At 35.7% G+C, this 22,600-nt stretch overlaps 1 protein-coding gene across 2 annotated transcripts in view; it reads left to right on the top strand.

The window, feature by feature from the left end:
• The window catches only part of LOC100265327 (mediator of RNA polymerase II transcription subunit 16), a 36,149-nt gene that overhangs the window by 12,033 nt on the left and 1,516 nt on the right, over window positions 1-22,600 (top strand). Inside the window, exons 4-15 of one of the 2 annotated variants that reach the window (XM_059739960.1) lie at window positions 2,971-3,083; window positions 3,368-3,469; window positions 5,170-5,260; window positions 6,917-7,510; window positions 8,718-9,333; window positions 9,673-9,752; window positions 11,659-11,741; window positions 18,193-18,429; window positions 18,908-19,079; window positions 19,444-19,964; window positions 20,159-20,335; window positions 21,501-21,878. In XM_059739960.1, the coding sequence (XP_059595943.1) occupies window positions 2,971-3,083; window positions 3,368-3,469; window positions 5,170-5,260; window positions 6,917-7,510; window positions 8,718-9,333; window positions 9,673-9,752; window positions 11,659-11,741; window positions 18,193-18,429; window positions 18,908-19,079; window positions 19,444-19,964; window positions 20,159-20,335; window positions 21,501-21,878 (3,164 nt within the window). Of the gene's footprint in view, window positions 1-2,970; window positions 3,084-3,367; window positions 3,470-5,169; window positions 5,261-6,916; window positions 7,511-8,717; window positions 9,334-9,672; window positions 9,753-11,658; window positions 11,742-18,192; window positions 18,430-18,907; window positions 19,080-19,443; window positions 19,965-20,158; window positions 20,336-21,500; window positions 21,879-22,600 lie in introns of those variants that run through there. The other variant, XM_059739961.1, reaches the window with a different exon arrangement.

Raw genomic sequence — 22,600 nt, forward strand, 5'->3', positions numbered from 1 at the left:
CTGGTCAAGTCCTTTTGGAAGTCTTATATTTTTTTTCCAAATGAAAGAAGGTGGATTCTTTCTTTTATGCATATCATTGATTGGGGCAATTTTGAGAAATGAATGGAACTTGTAGCCCTAACAATACTGAGAAGTCATGCTCTTTAGTGATTAATTTTTTTTATAGGTAAATAAAGATAGTATTGAATAAAAGCTCCAAAAAGGGCGCACCAAGTACACAAGATGTATGCAATGGTTACCAAAAGGCATCAACAAAAGGAAAAGGGATAACAAAAAACTACTCCCTCCCTAAAAGAGAACCTAACAAATCAATGAAGTCAAATAAGAACATTAGACCTTCAACTATATACAACTTGGTCCAAGCTAACAAACTACAAAGAAACAAGCTTTTCTGTTTTTGTTCAGAGAGCTCTTTGCCTGCAAATGATCTTCTATTTCTCTCCGTCCAAATTGTCCAATAGAGGCACAAAGAAACTACTCCCCATTATTGTTTTTTGTTTGCTATTGACAAAGGAGCTGCATCATCTTAATAAAGTCTCTTATGGAGGAAGGTGACACCCAAGAAATATCGAAAAGAAAGAACAAAATGTTCCGCAAAACCCCTGCCTTGCCACAATGCAATAGGGTGTGGTCAATCGACTCCTCTTGGATATCATCAACATCTAACATCTCTTTTGAAGTTGATATGGTGTTAGAGCTTTTCCCTAAGATGCCTTCTAAGCAAAAATGCTAGCCTTAGGTGGAATCCATGCATTGCAAACAAAACCTATTGGGAAAGACACTGATCTCCTAGGCTTTAGGATAGAGTAAAGGGACTTAACGAATGTTTCACTCTTTGTCTCTAATCAACTCACCCTATTCTCTCCTCCCCCATTCACTACCTTATCTTGCAGCCTCAACAAGAAATGGCTCACAATCTCAATCTCCTAATCATGTAGAAGCATAAAGAAGCTAGGAGTCCAAGCATCCCTTACATTGAACTGAATCCACAAATCCACCACCCATGCCTTTTTTAGACTAGCTATGACAAATAAGGAGGGAAAAAATACACATAAAGGCTCACCTATAAAAAAAAATTCACATAAAGAAGGCTCATCACCACATCATTTATCCTTTCAAGATTTTACCCTCCTCCCATTGCCCATAGAGAAGGAGACTTTACTGTTGACAATCTCCCATAATTTCTTTATAATCTTCCCATAACCTAACCCCATAACTGTTTCTCACTTCCTTAAAACACCACCCCTCTTCAACTTCCTCATATTTACCATTTATAATTTGCCTCCAGAAAACCTCCCTTTCCATTGCAAAATGCAAATTCCACTTGCAAAGAAGGGCCTTGTTGAGCAAAGAAAGGCGCCTAACTCCTAAGCCTCCCTTTGTTTTATTTGAACAAGCAGTATCCCACTCCTCTTGTAGGTAAAAAGTGCTTTGGAGAGTGGGCCCCTTATGTATTTTTTGGACAGTTTGGAAGGCAAGAAACATAATTGCCTTTGAAGACGACGTGCTGGCCATCAAAAGGATAAAAGGTTCTTTTGTGTACTTATTATGGTCGGAGACTAAGATGTTTATAAAAGATGGTCCTTTGATGTTAATGGATTTCATTGATTGGATGGGCTCCCTTTGAGGGAGGGGTTGTCTCTTGGATATCCTTTTGGACAGTTTTTTGTTTCAACTATAAGGGAGTGAGTGTATCTTTCTTGTATTTCAGGGGCTACTAATTTAGCGCCTTTTTTTAATACAATTAATCTTCGTTACTTATCATAAAAAAAAAAAAGTATCCCACTTCTTTTATTTGAGAAAAATAATCACGGGGTGCCGTGTAAGCTTGACATCGATAAAACTTATGATCATGTTAATTGAGACTTTTATTTTTCAGTTTTGGACAAGATGAGTTTTAGACAGAAGTGGATTAGTTGGATTAGATGGTGCATTTCAACAAGTTTCTCAGTTATTGTGAATAACACCCCTTCTAGCTCTTTTCAAAGGGCCTAAGACAAGGGGACCGCATGTCATATTTGTTTGTTTTAGCCATGGAGGCACTCAATGTCTTCTTAGGAGGGCTAAGGAGGGTGGTTTTTTGTTTGCTTTCAAGGTTATTGGTAGAGTTGGAGAGGGAATGAAGGTTTCTCATCCACTATTTGTCATGATACTTTAGGAGGGCTTGGAAGGGTCTTTTTTGTCTAGTTTCAAAGTGAATGGTAGATTTAGAAAAGGAATGGAAGTTTCTCATTTGTTGTTTTCCAGTGATACTTTGGTGTTTTTGGAGGCCACTCAAGCCCAAATGACCTATTTAAGTTAGTTACTTATGTTGTTTAGGGCTATCTTAGGCCTGAAAATAAATCTAATCAAGAGTGAGCTCATTTCAACTGGGAGGGTGGAGAACTTGGAAGAGTTGGCTTTTAAATTAGGTTGTAAGGTTGGAGAGCTTCAGACTACTTGAGGCTTTTTCTAAGTGCTCCTCATAATTCGCTAGCTGTTTGTGGTGGGGTGGAAGAGATGTTTTGTAAAAGATTGACGATGTGGAAAAGACAATATATTTCCAAAGGGGGAGACTTACTTTGATTTAAAACACTTTATCTAGCTTGCCTATCTACTTCATGTCATTGTTCCAGATGTCGAGGATGGTGAGTTTGAGGTTCATGCTCTTTAGTGATTAATTATTTTTGTAGTTTATTTAAAGCTCAGTCTTTTAGTGACCAAAAGCCTTTGCTGTGGCCTAAGCCTTCAAAACGTTGGCGAGGAGTGTGTAACATAATATTATGAATATGTCTTATTTGCAAAACATTGTTATTGTTGCTATTTTTATGCCTTTGATATAGTGTTTATCAAATGGGTGAAAGTTTGCAATGCACTACTAATATATTTTTGACAGTGATTTTTTATCTTTTATCCTTTCTGATTTGTCAGTCTTGTTTCTGCATTGGTTCTAATTTTTTAATTACAATCGGTCATTGGATGCCTTGGCAGATTCTCCTCGTGACTCTGTTCAGTTTATTGAATGGTCCCCTGCTTCGTGTCCTCGTGCCTTACTAATAGCTAACTTCCATGGGAGGATAACTATTTGGACTCAGCCTTCTCAAGTAAGCTAACATTGTTGTACTGTTTGTCCAAATGCTTAACTGCTTTTGCTTCTGTTCAATGTCCTTATTTCCTCTATCACTCAAAGTTATAAACATGTTTTCCCAGTTTGCCGTGAAATATAGTTCTATAGGTCAATAAGTTAAATTCTTTTATGATACCTCCACCCCCTGTATTCTTATCTTTCTGGAACACGCTTGATAATTTTTTAAATAGAATTTTATCTCTTGTTTCCCTGTAAAAGTTATACAAGTTTTTACTAAGCTTATATTGGTCGATCACTCAGGGACCAGCTAATCTGGTGCGTGATGCTAGTTGCTGGGAGCGTGAATATGAATGGCATCAGGATATTGCTGTTGTTACAAAATGGCTATCAGGGGTGTCTCCGGTATGCCTGTTATTGTTATTTTGTGGTCATTCTGTTTTGAATATTATCAGCAATTATACATCCCGGAAGGATTGCTTGTCTTTCTTTGTATTTACATGTTTGTTTCTAATAAAAAAATTATTAATCTCTAATATGGCTTTTGTGTTAGAGAGCTGTTATTTTGATTGACTTGTATATTATTGCCTTCAAACTCGCGCCACATAGAAAGATGATATATTTACCCTTTTTCAAGTCAATATGATGCATTAAAGCCTGCCTTATCACTTTTTGTTATAGATATCCTAGTTCTCTCTTTATTATTGGCTCCTGTTCCTTCTTGTCATCATAAGGATAATTTCTTTCTTCATTGCCCAGTTGCATTAGGGTTATGGCACTATTTAAGCTTGCTGAGATGGATTGGTTCCTTCAAGGAGTGTGGTAGACATGGTTGTTGCTTTTTGGGCATTTGATTGTCTTCCTAGAGGCAAAGTTCTATTACAAGTGGTTTGTTTTGGGTGATCTGACTTGAGAGAAATGCTACAATTTTTCATGATAAATGGAGAATCCTGAAGGTTTTGTGGGAGGCTGTACATTTTTGTTTAATCTCTTTGGGCTTCAGTTATGGATGCTTTTTGTGGGACTCCGTTGAACTTCAGCTTACTAGATTTGAGCCTTTTATGTTTGTTCAGTCAAGATTACATTGGAAGTGCCAGCTGAATGAAGAACTCATTTAGAAAGTGTCCCAAATTTGTACTTCGATGGTTGTTCTTTTGCTAACCTAACTTAGTTAGGGATTGGAGGTGCAATTGGGGAGGATAATGGTAGTGTATTGAAAGCTACCCATAGATCTGCTCACCCGAGATTAGCTATTGAGGCAGAGATTTGGACACTTTTAGCTAGAACTCTTGGGTTGTTCAATCTCATAGTGGAAGAGTGTTCTGATATTTCATATTTTGGGCATCAAATGAAGAACAAAATCCTTGGGGGTATGATGGGTGGTTGTGTAAAATTTTTCGTTTTTTTTTTTGGTTGGTTTTTTTGTCTTTCTATTAGATTCCTCACCCAGCCAATCAAATTGTGGATTATCTAGCTAAGCATGAAGCCTCCCAGAAAGAGACTTTTATAGGGATTTTCTTTTACCTCCTTGAGCACTAGTCTTTGTCTATGCAATATATATATATTTTGGTACTTCTTTTCTTGGAGAAGGATAACTGATCCTTCTCCAAAATGAAATACAGTAAAATTTATTGTCAATTTCTGATTGAAAAAAAGGATCCAGACTAGCATAGGTACTACAAGAACTGAGAAACATACCTGAATATGGAGACTTGAGATTTCTTCGCATCCAAGGGGAGTAGAACCAAGTTGGTTCAACCCTGTTTATGTAGCACCCATGGTGGTTCTATTACACTTTTGGGGAACCCTATATGAGTATTGTGGATTTCTGATCATCATCTTCATCAATATGCATGTATCATTGTTATTTTATATGTTTACTTTAATTCTAAGTTTTTGCTAGGTGATCTATAATCATGTAATCTTCTTTTAATAAATTCCATATGTTTAAATATGTTTTCATCTCAGGATATGCTTTGTTATCTGTATGGTTTCAGATTCTATTTTTTTTTTCTTTCTAATCTTGCTGTGTTGCTATCTTTTTTCTTGTCAAGTTTGGTATTCTAAACACTTGGTTTTTGTTTTCTACTTGATCTAAAAATCAGTATAGGTGGCTTTCCTCAAAAACCAGTAGCTCCACAAGTTTAAAGTCACCTTTTGAGGAAAAATTCCTTTCTCAGCAGCCACAAACTTCAGGTTTGCTCTTCTTTCCAGCATCCCTTTACTAAGTTTTACATTCACCCTTCTCAGGAGTTTTTTTAGCTTGGTTTGCACTGTGTCAACTGTAGGTTGTACTTGTGTCTTGTTGAGTAGCCTGACCTTGCAACCAGATGGTTCATATTTTTATTGTTATTATTTGCCTTGGAGACAATGCTGGTATCAGTGTGTTACTTTAATCTTTTATCTATGCAAGTCAAGAACGCGAGATTATTAGCATAATCTCGTCACATTCACATACTGGTTATTGTTCCTGCTACATGGAACTTAGATTTGCTTGGTTCAAGCTTGAGTTTTTGCCAATGACAATTCTACCTTGTGGCTTTGGCATTCAACTTTCTGAAAATGCTAGCCGAGGATGCCAAACCTTTAAAAATTTCTGATTCTTTTTTTTCTCAAAAAAATTTCATCTCAATATAGATATATAGAGTAAAAGCTGTATGATAAAAAGGATGGGATAGTTGCCTTACCTTTTCCAGTTTACTGAAATAATGTGGTTCTTTGAAATTAAATTTTCTGTAGATTCATGCATGTAATTTAATAAGATTACATTGCTAGGAACTGATATGTGAGACATATTAATTAAAAGGTATATATTCAGTGAATGAGAGTTTGTCCAAACAAAACTCATGTATAAAACTGTTCTAAAGCTTAGTGCTCTTTTTAGGAATTTGATAATTTCATGTTTCAAGGTACACTCTTAAAGTTCTAATGCTTAACTAGGTCAAGTTTTGAGTTGCCAACTCATTTTACCAAGTTGAGTTGTCTGGTGTTTTAGAATGTAGACATGGAAATTTTATTTTATTCTGATATGGTTTTTTCAAAATTGTATTCAACCTGTTTGCAAAGTGTTAAGTCTATCATATTCTCTCCCTTCACATAATGGATGTAATCATTTGGATTTTTTGATGAGCATGAATTAATTGTATTGAACAAATTTAAATTGAATTTTGCAGTTATATTATACATGTATGCTTGTAACAAACGCATCTACACACACACACACATGCACAGATGCACACACAAACAGTGCCTAAGCCATGCATGGAGGCAATCTGGTGAAGTATATGAGGTTTATTGGTTGTTGTACAGCCTCGGGATTCTATCATGGTTGACTGGAAATATTAGCTTTTGTAATTGCTAGCCTCTTAAAAGGACTGTACTAGTTTGCTGTCTGGGATTGAAATGAGCATTCTACTGGGGCAATAGCCTCTCCACTCTATATTTAGCTGTTTGAGGATGCTGTACCCAGCTACACTGGGAAACTGCAATCTAGTTTGCCTGTGCTGGGCAACGATTTGCAGATGCATCCTTCGATATCCAAGTTTAGCTTGATTTGACATGGGCTTGAAACATATTAAGCTCTGTCTCAGGTTCTTCTGGATTATGTGGTTTTTGGCTGGTTTCACTAGGCTGTTTTTTGGCTTGTTACACTTTTCAACGCAAATTGGGAAAGTTGGGGTTAACTTGGGAGTGTTTGATCCATTTTTGTCATATTCACTATTGTTGTTTGTCTTTTACCAGAAATTTCTTCATTGCTTTGTTCCATCTATACTTAACATTCATTTTCAGTTCACAAATTCGAACAACATGATATGTACTATTATTTGATGCAAAATTGGTTCTTAATTTCAGATAGGTGGCCAAATTTTCTGTGTGTTTGCTCCGTCTTCTCATCAGGCTCCATTCAACTTCACTGGTCTCAGTGGCCTCCTCAGAATGGTGCAACATCAAAGTGGTTTTCCACAGCCAAAGGGCTATTGGGAGCTGGACCTAGTGGAATTATGGCTGCTGATGCTATCATAACAGACACTGGTGCCATGCATGTTGCAGGTGTTCCGATTGTAAATCCATCGACTGTTGTTGTTTGGGAGGTCACACCAGGCCCTGGAAATGGTTTTCAAGTGATCCCAAAGTCAAGTGCGACCAATGGGGTCCCACCTTCTCTCAATCCTCCTAGTTGGGCAGGTTTTTCCCCTTTGGCTGCATATTTATTTAGCTGGCAAGAGTTTTTGGCTTCTGAAATGAAGCAAGGGAGGAAGCAGACAGATCAAGATTTCAATGACGCTGTATTACTACATTGTTCACCAGTTTCAAATTTTTCTGCATATGTGAGTCCTGAGACTGCAGCTCAATCAGCAGCAACTACCACATGGGGTTCTGGAGTCACTGCAGTTGCCTTTGATCCAACTCGTGGAGGTTCAGTGATAGCTGTTGCGATAGTTGAAGGTACTGACTACTGTTTTTTTCTCTCTGTTTTTTATTTTTAACAACTTGAATGCTGATCTTTTTCGTTACCTCAATTTCTGGCTGAGAAAGCAAATTATCCTGTGTCTTTATATTTTACTGTTGTGAAGCATGTGATTCTTTGCACTTTGCAGTATTTTTCATAGATACAAATATTTATCTTATGTTATTAACCACTTGCTTTGTTAGTTTATGCACTGTTGGTGCAGATAGTTTTATTTTCTTCTTTTTAACTTTTGTTCCAATAGTTACATGCTCTTGTTAGCTGTAACTTTACATTAATTAGTATTGTTCTGTGTATAAATTGTTTACTACAATATGCAATATAATCCTTCTATTTTGGATGTTTGGGTTCCAGAGTTCTATTCACTATAACATTTTATCTTTCAATATGCTCGAGTATTTTTAAAGATATTTAGATATTTTTAAAAATATTTTTGTGCTGTTAGATATAATTTTGATATAAATGGGGCTAGGAAAATTGGCTTAGCTAAGTTTGACCACTTTAGATGGGGTGTGGTACCTGCTCTGAAGGATAGAAGCTTCTCACACGTTAGGAGTTTGGGGATGCTTAATGAGGCTGAGTGGCTGGAAGTCTGTGATTTGTTATTTTCATAGTTTGTTATCGTGTGGATTCTTCCAAGGTCAGTGTGGCGAGTGCTTTTGATTTGGCATTCAAACATGGTTAGGAGAGATATGAGAAAGGTTCTGAAGACGGCCCCAATGTTTGATGATGTGTATTTGGAAGGATGGGACTTTGATGGGGCTGATGTCTTAAACCGAAAGAAGTGTACCCCTCAGTCATTCTTTCAGAGGGGAGTACTCTTTTCAAAATGCTCCATGGTGCAAGATATTGGTAAAAATTATGTCCACACCATTTTCTGCAGGACAGAATTTTGGTGCCTAAAATGAGTACTCCTTAGGTTACTTCCATTGGTTCAGAAGAATCTGTGGTTTTACCTTTTTGTTATGAAGTGTCTGTAAGAACTATTCATTATTTTATCTTTAGTTGCACTTTCATTTTAGCACTGATGTTGTGTTTTTTTTACCTTGATGAGTGAGCAATCAGAAATCACTACATATATATGATCCTTTTCCTTGTGCAATGCATGCTTTGGAATTTGACATGCCTGTCCATTTCTGTAGATCAAAGGTTTAGCAGATTAAACAATAATTGATGTCTGTGCAGGGCAGTACATGTCTCCCTATGATCCAGATGAGGGCCCTTCAATCACAGGATGGAGGGTGCAACGCTGGGAATCATCTCTTCAGCCTGTTGTCCTCCATCAAATATTTGGAAATCCCACTTCCAGTTTTGGGGGGCAGGCACCTGTGCAAACGGTTTGGCAAACAAAAGTCAATAAAAGCATCTCACCAACTAGTGATTTTAAAAGTCAACAAACACCTGCAACAGGACCAACCTCTGAGAGAAATACATCTGATTCTTCTATGGATATGGGCAAAAGAGTCAGCTTTGATCCCTTTGATTTGCCTAGTGATGTTAGAACACTTGCTCAAATTTCATATTCTGCTCATGGTGGTGAGATTGCTGTTGCTTTTCTAAGGGGTGGGGTGCACATCTTTTCTGGTCCAAACTTTACACCTGTTGATAACTACCAGATTAACGTTGGCTCTGCAATTGCTACTCCTGCATTCTCATCTACAAGCTGCTGTTCAGCTTCTGTTTGGCATGATACCAACAAGGACAGAACTATGTTGAAGATAATTCGCGTTCTCCCCCCTGCTGTTCCAAGTAGTCAAGTAAAAGCCAACTCATCAAACTGGGAACGTGCAATTGCTGAGAGGTACTTTCTATAGTGTAACTTATATGGTTGTACACTTCAGTGTAGTTGGATTATGCAGATGTTGTGGTTCTTTAGATATTTTCTACTTGCCAATAAAAAGAGGTCCCTTTTTTATTGGCATTTCCCCCTTTTTTAATACAAATCAGGTTCACATAAAAAAGAGGTTCATGTAGCAATGTTTATGGATGTTGAATCTTATCAAATAGAATTAGTTGGAAGTTTTTAATATTATGCATATATGGATACTTATTTGATTCTGAGCTTTTATTTTATTTTTTTATTTTTAGTTTTAATTTTTTTATAAGCTTGATTTTGAGTACTTTTTGCTTGTCAGAGCAGGTTTTGGTGGAGCCTTTTGGTTGGAGTTGATTGGTGGGATGCTGTTGGATGTACACAGAGCGCAGCTGAGGATGGCATTGGTAAAAATGCTTAAGTTCTCCTGTATAAAGTATTATTGTTGTAAAGAGTTAACTAGTAGAATTCTGTAAACCTTTTGTGTTGCTCAACGAACTTTTTCTCAATAATCTATTAGTATGAGTTAAGTTATATATTGATGAGAGCACAATGCCTTTAACCGATTTGTAGATTGGTTGGGTTCTTGCTGAGGGAGGGAGTTGTTTTTTGTGTTCTCTCTTTTTGGCCTAGTCTTTTTGGATCCCTTTGTGTATGTCCTGTGCACCTCCGTGCTCTGTTTGTTTGACAATGTCTATAGAATTCTATTTTTCATGTAAAATATAAGTTCTATTTATTGAAGAGTAGATAGCTGCAGAGATGTGTTTTAAGGTCTATGTGAGCTCTGATAGTTTTCTCTCCTTCACACATTTAGCCATCTTATGAAACAAACTAGCATTTTTATCCCCTTCTTTCTGGTTTTCTCTCTTTTGGTGTTGTTTAGGTGATGTATCCCCTTTTTTCAACCTTAGTTTCTCTAGATTTGTCTCCAACAGGTTTATTCCAGCTTGCCCCCCTTCTTGTAATCATCCAAAGAAAATTTTATAGCCTCAGCCTCATTAGCTGATTGGACGGACACCTTTCCTCTCCTTTGCTACTCCTGTTATGATTAACAGGAGGAAGAGGGTTTTGTTTTATTTTATTTTTGGGTGGTGGCCAGGTGTTGTAGGAGTTGTTTTGTTTTTTTCTGCCCCCATCTGCAGCGCTGGAGAAAAGAGTACTTGAAGGAAAGGAGGAAATGGGGATGTGGTCTAGGTGATCCTCCTTGTAGCATATTGGTTTTCAATCTGGTCCAGAGCATTTGATAAATTTCTTACAATTGATCATTTGATATCAAGAGGAAAGACAAATCCAAAATCAATGCATTTTCTTTCAACCCCACCTTCATGTTGATCCACAAATCACTGGTCTATTCATTCTTTTTCTTTCTTCCTTCAGTGTTTTCTGCAGTGGATCTTGCTGTAGTCACAATTTGCTTTATACTTGGTTTTGAAATGTGTTTGTGTGGGAAGGGGGATACCTAAGAGGATATTCGTCAAAGGCTTACCCTTGTTCATTTATTTGGAAAGGAAAAACAATTGAAGGGTCTTCAAAAGGTGGAGAATTCGGCTTCAGCAGTGGACTTTTGTATGGTCAGTCCATTATCAATCTGGTGTTCCTGCATCAGTGACTTACTTTGGACGTCAGTTTCTGATTTCCATAGGGATTGGGATATTCTACTGCTGCACTAGTTTAGTTCATCTCTCAGGTCTTTTTGGTGTGGATTGTGTGTACTCATTCAGTTTGTACAAGTACTGAAAATTTTATTTTTCTTGCAAACGAAATATAAAGTGTAAGATTTTCTTATCATTTAAACTGTAATAAGTGAAACATGTAAAATTCTGACAAAAAAACTGATGTTTGGATGTCTCAAGAATTTATAATGCATTGACTGGTTACAGCTGACTGATTCATTCATTAGTCCATTCTTACAGCATTCTTTTTCTTGTGGGAGTTTTCAAAATTTTATATGGCTTTAATACAATTTGAAGCAAGGGAACTTCACTTCTTTCAAAGTCTCTCATTCAGTGTCTTTTTCCAATTATTTGGTGATGCATTTTGTGAATCTTTCTGACCTTGAATCTGTCTGACATTGCTGTATTATGCATCTTCTATAATTGTGAATAGAGTGTTTTCTTTTTTTGATAGGCAATGACAATAATATATATGTATATATATATAAATAAATAAGGACCAAAAAACAGCACACAAAGGAAAAAGAATACTAGAAAAAGAATGCCGTGGAAATCAATTTAATTATATTTGCATTTTGCAAGGACATTTATATTGTATGATCAGAGTCACCTATGTTGCTGACAGTTTTTTTTTTCCCAGTTTCTTTGAACAGTGTCATTGCAGTGTTGGATGCAGATTTCCATTCTCTCCCTTCTACTCAGCACCGACAACAGTATGGCCCTGTATGTTTCTTCTAATAATTTACATATCAGCATCTCATGGTCATTTCTTTTCAAATAATTAGCACCATTTTGCATATTTGAATATGTTGAGTTGCTGGTCATGCTAATAGACAGGTTTGAGGACCTTCTCCTTTCTGATGTGTTCATGTAATGTTTTTCTCCAAGCTGATGTAGCTTGCCATGGTGATTTTTATATAGCCATTGTGTTGTGTGTCATCTCTGGCTCAATGTTGAAAATTTAGGGGAATCTTGGCAATATTCCGACCAACTTTTAAGCAATCAGTTGCCGTGGAAAGAAGGTGGGGAACCTTGGCAGGGAGGAAAATAATGGAAAATCAGGGAAAAAACTTGGCAGGCAAATTGGTCAGAGGTCCAGAATGAATAGTGCTGATTTTTTTGGCAATTTTTTTTTGGAAAAAAACCATAATTATTCTTTTATTTTTGGATTTTTTCATATTTGTCACTTTATTTTTTTTATTTTAAAAAATTACAAAAATTGCCAAAAACTTTTTTTTTTTTTACCATATTGATCACTTTAATTTTTTTTATTTAAAAAATTTAAAAATAACGTTTATGAAATTGAAAACAACTAAAACATAAAAAAATTAATAAAAAATTTGATATTTATAAAATATAATTTCTAAATAAAAATAAAATCGATATGATAAATTATGAATTCAACTTTCAATAATTTTAAAATTTTAAATACAGTAACAATTTTTAAAGTAACAATAAAAAATTGTCAAACAGTTTTTCAAGAAACTTTGAAATAAAACATTTTATATACAATCTTATTTAAAAATCTTGAATGATTTAATTTTTTATTCAAAATGTAATATGTTAGTTTTTTTTTTTTTATATAGATATTTTTTTGGGGTTAAAATTAAACTATTTTATAAATTTAATGTTTCTTAAATATTGAAATTTAGTATGGTTTCAAATAATGCAATTCAAAAAAATAAAATTTTTATTTTTACATTAGTATTCATTATTCACTTTTAAACTTAAATTTCTCAACATCACATATTATATTCTTGACTAATGCCATTAATTTTGTCATACATAGATTATTTTGTTAAAAAACTAGTTTAAATTTTTTTTTATCTGTTCATCATTATTGAGTATACACTTTTAAAATTTATATTTCTTGTCAGCTTACATTATATTATTGTCTAAATCACAAACTTTATCATACATATATTGTTTTCATAAAAAGAACAACTTTAATATATGTATTATTGCTTGTTTTATCATTTCTTAGATTTTTTTTTTTTTTTCACATTTTCACAAGTCATGATCAATTTTTGTCCTACTATTTTTATTTTTTTTTTGAATTTTCGTCCAATATTTTCATAAAATTTCTAATATTTTCATCCTTGCTTTGGCTCAAGTAGGCTAGTCGTGCCTTATTAACATTAACTTCTAGCTCATCTTGGAATCATTACTTGTGTTTTAGCAAACTGTTTCTACTCCCCTTCTATTTCACTTTATAAGGTGATTATATTTATGCCTGTCAATCTAAAGATTGAATCTTACTATAGTGCAAGTTATAATACCTAAATTGAAACACTCTTTTGGTTACTAATGTCAACCATGACCAGGAAATTGATGATCTTCCTTTCGCTTATAACCTCTTTGTTTCGTGTTTGTCTTTTGTTTTCCTTTCCTAATAAGATAGTATAATTCTTTACGCCTTAAGTGTTATTTTCCTCGTACCCCTTTATAATTGTTTCTACATTTATGCCATCCTTTCACCTTCCTCCTAACTAAATCCATTTAGAAGTCTAAAGCTCCACCTTAGGCCTTTTGCATAGCTTGTGACTAGTAAAAGTTCAATACCAATGACATGTTGTAATTGAAGAGGCCTTCCGAAGTCCTTAGTATTGTACAAGGAAGCTATCAATTATCTCTTCCTAAAATATCCAGTTGCACTAGGAATGTAGGACATGTTTTTTTGATGGGTAGGGATGTAGGACATGTTATTTATGCTTACCGGGCTTGGGTCCTCTCTAGGGGTGTTGTTGACATGATTGCATTTTTGGCCTTTGGAGGATACACTAAGGGGAAGGTGCTTTAATTGATGGCTATATTCATTATCCTTTGGGTAATCTGGCTTGAGAAGTGGACTAAGGAAAATTGTGAGACAATATAATTTTGTCCTCTTTCTTGTCATGTGTTGCATTTGCCTTCTCAAGTACCAAAGTGTCATCTTGTTGGATCGGAGCTCTGCTTGTTTTGGTAGTGGTATGATGGTTGAAGTTTTTTCTAGAGGTTTTCTTAAGCTTAATTTTGATTAATGCTCTTGGGGAAACTTGGGACAATTAAAGATTGGTGGTGTTTCATGGGTCATAGTTGCGAATTAAAGATTTTCCAAACCCTTTGGAATGGGCTTGTGCAAAGGCTTGCCTCAAGCAAGATCTTTGGGTATTGGTAATAATTTTGGTTGAAGGGAACTCAACTACTATTATATTATGAGCATCGCAAGGGATGCCTATGGAAGTTTGATGGTTTCTTACTCAACAATGATCGATATGGCTAGATGTTCGGGATGTTTTTTGTTTTTTCTTATTTTGAGTCCTTGTTAAGTTGATCCAGTGGTGGACTAGTTGGCTAAGCAAGAAGCATCTTAATTACAATTTTTTTTGTAAGGGATACCATGCCACCTTGAGTTGTAGTCTCCTTGTTATGGTGTTGCTATCTTGGTTTTTGTTGTGTTAGACTCATTTCTCCTTGTTTTTTTTTTTTTTGTAATCCTTTTTTTGGCTTCTTGAAGGACAAGTCATCCTTCTTGGGCTTTCAAATTCATTCCAATGAATTGTTTGTTTTGACTAACAAATGAAGTTATGATACTAACTTCCATGGTCTCATTGTCTCTATTGAATGACCTTGTGGTGTTCTAAAGTGTCGTATGTTTGATGCCATTCTTGTGCTTTTAAGCATGGTTGTTAACCTGTAGGTTGTATTCTTCTATTTTCAAAGATGAGGTATGCTGATGGATCTGACTAAGAGTGTAGTTCTGTGGAAGGAGCAAGACGAGGGGTTTTCTTTAGAAAGTGAGTAAGGTGGCTGTGGGCCTTTGTGGATGTTTTCCTATGAGGATCTGGTAGTGGATGTTCCAGAAAATTCTTACTAAGATGTTGGGGGTGTGGTCATTGATTTGTGAGTGAGTATGGGGCTTTGGGAAAGGATAACCCCGATAAGGACATGCTGGGAGATGCGAGCTCTCTTTGTCCATGTCTTGTTTTGATAGTGAGCTTTGGAAGTTGGAGAGCTCGGTTAATTAGAATTAATCAAGTGGAAAAGAGAGGAGTCGGAAGAGCAGTTGAAAAATGGATTCTAAGTGTTCAGCCTAGAGTTGTGATGAGTGGCTGGGAGGTTGGGTAGGAGAGATGTAGGCTTTGTTCATTTAGGAGTTAGCCGATTTGGTTTGGCTGCAAATTGGATGTATGGGTACCCTATGTTTTTCTAGAACTTTAGGGTGTTTCGCTTTGTATCAGGTAGTGGTTTGTTTCACTTTTCCCTTTGCTTGCCTTTTATCGCATTTTGTATACTCCGTGTGTACTTGCTGCACCTTTTCCAAGCGCTTTTTAATATATTTTTCTTTTTACCTATAAAAAAAACTTTTAAGTTGTATTCAATTTCGTTTTATATATTTTTTGTATTATATGTTTTTATCAATAATACACCATAATTTCTTCTATATAATGAAAGATAAATTGGGAAAACTATGAATATACAATTGAACTACATATATATTGCAATAATAAAAGATTGAGCAATATATTGTTGGTATCTTTGTTTTTTTTTTGTTTTTTTTTATGGGCTAATATATAACTAATTTCATAAAGATATGGTTAGATTAAAAAAGATAAAGCATAGATATTCATCAATGACATTTTAATTGGCAAGCTCATCAGAAAATCTATAAATAAACTTTTTGAATATTTAACTATAATTTTTTAGGTCTAAGTTCCCAAAATCATATATTGATTACAATTTATCAAAAAAAAAAAAAAAATCATATATTGATTACAAGATTAAATTTACTTCAAGTTTCATTTTTTCATTTGGGATTATTTTCACCCTTTTCTTTACTTTTAATTATCATTTTCTAACTTTAAGCTGCACTATAAACAACCAATAAATTATTTCTGTAAGAAAAAATATTTTTTGAGGACAAGATTGAATTTACTTTAAGTTTCAATTTTTCATTTAGGATTATTTTCACCTTTTTCTTTACTTTTAATCATCATTTTCTAACTTTAAACTGCAGTACAAACAACCAATAAAATATTCTTTTAAGAAAAAATATTTTCAAATTTGATTTCTCTTGAAAACTAGAAAAAGTAGTCAAAGGTGTTGTAACCTAGTGTGTTTTTTTTTTTTCCAAAAAAAAATAAAATGAAAAAACAAGAATTTTGCATTCTAATATTGAGAAATCCTTCCAAAAGGCACATGATGCTCTATAGATGGTGTGATGCGTATTCAAAAAGTCAGATCTGGTTATACTTCACTCTTCTGCAAAAGAAACAATACGGCTAGCTTCATGTTTTGCTAGCACATTTACCTTGTGATTGCCTAAGCGAGGAGCAAAAAAAAAGAAAAGAAAAAAAAGGAATATCCTCTAAAGAAATTTCAATAATTTAGTGCAGGCATCTATCAAATTTCCATGGTCCTCTTTCTTTTTTAGTCGCCCATGATATGACAATAATGAAATGACTTTCTATTAGAAATTGGAGAGACCCAAAGCTTTCGCTTATAACAACCCTTCCAAAAGGATTAGAATTTCTGCTTGAATGGCTAAACCTTGACTTGCAAGTTCAGAGAATGCTCTCAAAACTTTGCTACAATGATCACTACGCAAACCTCCAATCCCTAACTGCCTTGGGTTGCCCAAAGAATATCCATCAAAATTTAACTTAACAAAATGCATTGAAGTTGGTAATCATTCACAAAGTGTCTCTTTGGTCATTCTCGTGGTTCTACAAACCAAGTTCCAATCTAGCAGAATGAGGCTCAAAAAGATACATGCAAAAGCTTCATTGGTAGAAGCCCATAGTGAAGAAGAGAACTAAGAGTACATTTAGTAGTAATTCTAGGAAGTGTTTTTAACCTTTCTAATACTTGAAAGATAAAAAATTTCAAGTGTTAGAAAGACTAGAAACACTTCCTAGAATCATTGTCAAACGCACTCTAAAACAAGTCACAAACTGATTCTAAAGTACTCCACCTATCTTCAAAAATCGTTGCAGTCCTTTCCCATCAAGTGGTCCAAATCAAAGTGAGGCAAGTAATGCGTCAAAGAGTCTTGTCTCGAGTAAGTCCCCCACAATTTCAAAATGATGTAATCAATATCTCTTCAACCCTTTTGGGTGGAACCCGATTGATCCTTGCAAGTCAAATAATTTACACCATAATGTTAATGTTGCAGGGCAATGAAAAAAAACATGACCTATAGACTTCCCATTCCCTCTGCACATGACACAGCATTGTGGACTAAGTGCTTTGTATGGTTTTCTCCATTGGGGAAGTTTTTAGTGTTGACCTTATTTGCTAAAAGTCATGCAAAGGCCTTCACTTTTGGTGGAGCTATGGATTTCCAAATGAAATTTGCAAGGATAAAAGGAATTGAAATGGTTGAAGCAGAGATAACATTAAAGGAGCTAACTGAGAATGATCCTTGTGCCTTTCTGTTGTCGCACTATATATCCTTTATTTATTATAAGATACAATTTAAGATATATACTGGTGATATGCATTATTTTCAATAAAAAATGTGCACTATCATTATATTATGATGTATTATAAGTTTTGACATAATCTTCAAGTGACACTTGATAACCAAACAATGTCATGCTTACAATGAATTCCCCTGAACTTCCCACCTGAAGTTTCACTTAGATGGTTCACCATCTGCCTGTCCTTCCATATCTCCATATCACACTTGTGCAGTCTTATGGGGTGCTGAGAACCCTATAGGTTCTGATTCCTAGGTTTATCTTACTCCATTTTTTTTCTCTTTCCACCCTTCTAAGTAATTTTCTTATACAATTTATTGAGTAGAATGAAGAATCAAACCTATTAGCATTGTCTCTGCTTACAATCTGTTAATTTTTCTAAAATTGTCAAAGCTTTTCTTATACCACGGATGTTACCTTTTTGTTTATCTTATATTAGTTCATTTTTATTTTTATAAATCTGGGAGAGGCAGGGAGTACTCTTTATACATGTCCATGCTGGGCTTGTTTATCTCTACTTTGCCCATTTCTTTGTGGACTGGTTTACTTGGTTGACTTATTTTTATGTTCGTTTTTCTCCTTTTCTCTGTCATAAAAATTTGACTATATGATGCTTGTTAAATTTCTTTCCCATTGATGCTGTGTTAACATGAATCCTTCTTAGAAGCATTGTTTTTGAAGTAGTTAATATCAATTTAGTCTATACAATGCAGAGTCTGGACAGGATAAAATGCAGGCTATTGGAAGGTATAAACGCGCAGGAGGTTAGGGCAATGGTTCTGGATATGCAAGCAAGGTTACTGCTGGATATGCTGGGGAAAGGAATTGAATCAGCGCTAATGAAACCTTCAGCTCTAGTACCTGAGCCATGGCCAGCAACTGGTGAGACATTATCTGGCATTGATCCAGAAGAAATGGCCGTTGACCCAGCACTAGTTTTTAGCATTCAGGTGTCTTTTTTTCTTTTCTTTTCTTTCTTCTGCATTTTTTTCTATTTTTCTGTTTTACCTGATGACATTTTGGTTCTGTTTACATGTTTGATTTGCATATTATTGACTTATAAATATGGTACCTTAAATGGTTGTCTGCAGTTCTGAGCTTTATTTATTTATTTTGGTATTTATCTTTTAGAATATAGTTGCAATGTTTATTATATGCCTTAGCATTGTTTAACGTGCAGTTACTATATTTGGTGAATATGTATGAGTTGAGTGTCCTGACTACTGTAGATGGGAACTGAGACCTTATCAAGTGATGTGACCTTGGACTTGTCATGTCAGCTGGCTTAGAATTGAGCTGCTTGAGGGGTCTCTTCCCCAGTTGTTGTCATGTTGTCATGTGTATTTCAGAATTATTGTTCATGTCAATAAAAATCCATGATGTTGCCCGTGCTCTTTTAGCTTATGTTATTATTACATCATAATGCAGGCTTATGTTGATTCCATCCTTGATCTAGCTTCACACTTCATCACTCGCTTGAGGCGTTATGCAAGTTTCTGTCGTACTTTGGCAAGTCATGCTGTTACTGCAGGCACGGGCAGCAATCGAAGTGCAGTGGCTAGTCCTACCCAAAGTTCTGCATCTCCTGCAACAAGTCAGGGTCAGTATGCTCCAGTTTTCTGCTTCCAGAACGTTTAAAATGATTTCATAAATTGGATTCAATCCTGAAAGAAACATTGGGTTCTTACTGCCAGCTTTTATTGAATTATTCAAGTATTCATTGTTCCCAAGTGCTTGATTTGATCATTTGGAACCATTTGAGGCTGGTAACGGCAGCATGATATGTGTCCTATCGATGGATGGCAATTGACCTTGTCTAGTTTCTTAAAGACAATAAACGAAAGTGTCACCATTGAGTTTTCTTCTTTCTGTTTGATAAAATTATTTATTTATTTATTTCCCTACTTCCCTAACTGTTATGGATGCAATGTTTGTTCTAATCTTGTGCCTTCTTTTCCTTTTAGGAGGTCAAAGTGGTACCACCAGTTCCACAGGGAGCACCCAGATGCAAGCTTGGGTACAAGGTGCTATTGCTAAGATTAGTAGCACCACCGATGGAGTTCCAAATTCGACCCCAAATCCCATAAATGGTCCACCATCCTTCATACCCATAAGTATTAATACTGGGACATTTCCTGGAACTCCAGCTGTTAGGCTTATTGGGGACTGCCATTTCCTTCATAGATTATGCCAACTTTTGCTTTTTTGTTTTTTCTTCCGACGAACACAATTACCTCGTGTTATTGGGGTTGCACAGAGGAATGCTGATACCAATATGCATAAACCCCAAGCTACTGGGACCAGCAAGGTGGAGGAGAACAGTACTGTTTCTAACAAACTGGCATCAGCTATGGCAAGATCGGAAGAGGGTCAGGTTGCTCGAGCTAATCATGCCATCAATGGAGCTAAAGGAGCTGAAGAAGGTCCTACAGGCCGGTCAAGATTAGGTTCTGGAAATGCTGGGCAAGGATACACATTTGAGGAGGTAAGGAAATGGTACCCTTTGATTGCCTTCAAGAAACTGTAACATGGAGGGTCTGCAGACAAAATTTAATTACCTCAATCTTCATGTTCTACAATGTTGAAGTTCAGCATTAATAATTTGTGGTATTCTAGATGGCCTCTAATATCTTTAAATGAAATATGCTTGCAAAATTCTTGATTTTTATGGTCATGCAGGTGAAGGTCCTTTTCCTCATACTTATGGATCTCTGTCGTAGAACATCCGCTCTGCAACATCCATTGCCAATTTCTCAGGTGGGAAGCAACAACATCCAGGTCCGTCTGCATTACATAGATGGGAGTTATACCGTCTTACCAGAGGTTGTAGAAGCATCTCTTGGTCCACATATGCAGGTATTCATGGTTATGAAGAAATTTTGTGAGAGACGACCAGTTATCTAGGAGCTACCCATTTTGTTCTTGGGCTTGCTTTCACCATATGCTAGTAATGCTGCCAAATGTTGGTTTTAGACTGATTTGCAAGCATGACAAATTTTATGGTTCAGAAATTTGTAGCTAGAAAACTTAGTGGTTAGAACCTGAAAATGACATGGTTTCTTTTCTCTTTACCTGAAGATATTGCAAGATATAATACTGATACAGCATAGACATTCAAGAACATAATTTCATTACTGTTCTGTTTTCTATGAACCCATAATGTGATTTATTCAGGGTACATGTAGGTATGTATTAAGAGTTCTATCAAATTACTTTTTGCTCTGTAGAAGTTCCATAAATTTAAGAAAGTTACCTAGTGGTTAGTTTTTAATATTGTTACTTAACAATCCATATACCTTTGATATAGAAGAAATTGTTGATCACATTCTTCTTCACTGTGCAAAGACGTGGGTTCTTTGGCAGCTGCATTTTTCTCTCTTTGGTGTTTCTTGGGTCCTCTCCTCTTTGGTTAAGGAAACTCTCCTTGGGTGGCATAGGTCCTTTGTATGTATAACTCGTAAAAAGTCTTAGATGGTGGTCCCATCATGTATTTTTTGGACAGTTTGGAAGGAAAGGAATATGTCAGTGTTTGATAATGCAGAACTGACAGTCCAAAGGATGAAAAATTCTTTTGTTTATAATTTGTGGCCTTGGTCTAGGGTGTATATAGATATAGGCCTTATTTCTCTTGTTAGCTTTATTGATTGGTTTGGTTCTAAGTGAGAGTAGGTGATGTTTTTTGTTTCTTTTTGTCTCCCTTTTAGCCTATTGGAGGCCGGTGTATACTTCCTGCATACTTTGGGATGCTGTTTTGACGTTTCCTTTTTTTAATATATACACTCTCTTACTTATCAAAAGAAGGATTACTATTTGTGTATGGTCTTTAAATTTTTGCTGATTCTGTTTATAAAATTTGGTTTCTGGCAACTTTACTATTGATGCTATTCTTAGAAGAAATATGTTCCTTGCTCAGGCTGATAGAGATGGTAATTGAAGTTTCATGCTTGGGATCTCCAATCTTATTGCTTATATCATTTTTTGTGACTCCTCTTTTCTATTTCCTAATGTGCTTACTTTACAGAATATGCCCCGGCCTAGAGGTGCAGATGCTGCTGGTCTTTTACTTCGTGAGTTAGAGCTCCATCCTCCTGCTGAAGAGTGGCATAGGCGGAATATGTTTGGTGGGCCCTGGTCTGATCCTGAGGATATGGGTTCTGTAGATGATACTCCCAAACTAAGTACCTATGCTGATCCACTTGAATCAAACTCATTTGAAAATAATGATACATATTATGGAGCCCGTGGTTTGTGGCCAAGGAAACGCAGGTTATCTGAAAGAGATGCAGCTTTTGGCTTGAACACTTCGGTGGGATTGGGTGCATATCTTGGAATAATGGGATCTAGAAGAGATGTTGTCACTGCTGTCTGGAAGACTGGTCTGGAAGGGGTTTGGTACAAGGTCTGATGTAGACTTCATTTATTCTTTTAACTTGATCTCTCTTTCTGGAGCATCTTTTCTCTTGCCTCTTCAAATGCCTATTTACTTTTATTTGCTTTGGAATTGCACTTTCAAGTTTGTGTCTTGTAGGATATTGGGATCAACAGTACAGTATACTACAGATAGGATGAATATTCCCCTGCATTTGTGCCGTCAGTCCATCCTTCTTTACTGCTACAAAGAATATGCTCTGTAACTGGAATTTTAGGTTTATAGTGGGTATTTTGATAGGCAGCGATCTCATAGATTGAGTTATAAGCTGTACATATAGAAGATTTACTGCCAATTCTTTGAAGTTTCCATTGGGATCATGCTGTCACCATACTTATTGTTGCAGTAGCACCTCTGTGTTGCTCAGTCAGTCTCCCTGACCGGAAGCTACACAAAGTTAGAATTAACAAGAGAACACACTAATAGTTTCAGGGAGGGGAAGAAGTATATATATTGTCTTACTTGCTCTTGAATATGAGGTGTGGATGAGGTGAAGAGGTGCTAGGTTAAATAAGAGTCTCAACCTATTTGTTTGCTCCAAGGATGCATTCTTCAACCCTTGAATCTAGAATCTTTCTGATGATCCATCCTAAAACATTCTAAGAGATTTACAAGTCTCCACTCATCACTAAGGTTCAGGGTTTTCTGGAATCTCATCTCTTATACATATTCCTAAGGTGTTCTAGAACAAT

This window comes from Vitis vinifera, chromosome 10, assembly GCF_030704535.1.
Source record: "Vitis vinifera cultivar Pinot Noir 40024 chromosome 10, ASM3070453v1".
Taxonomy (NCBI): Eukaryota; Viridiplantae; Streptophyta; class Magnoliopsida; order Vitales; family Vitaceae; genus Vitis; species Vitis vinifera.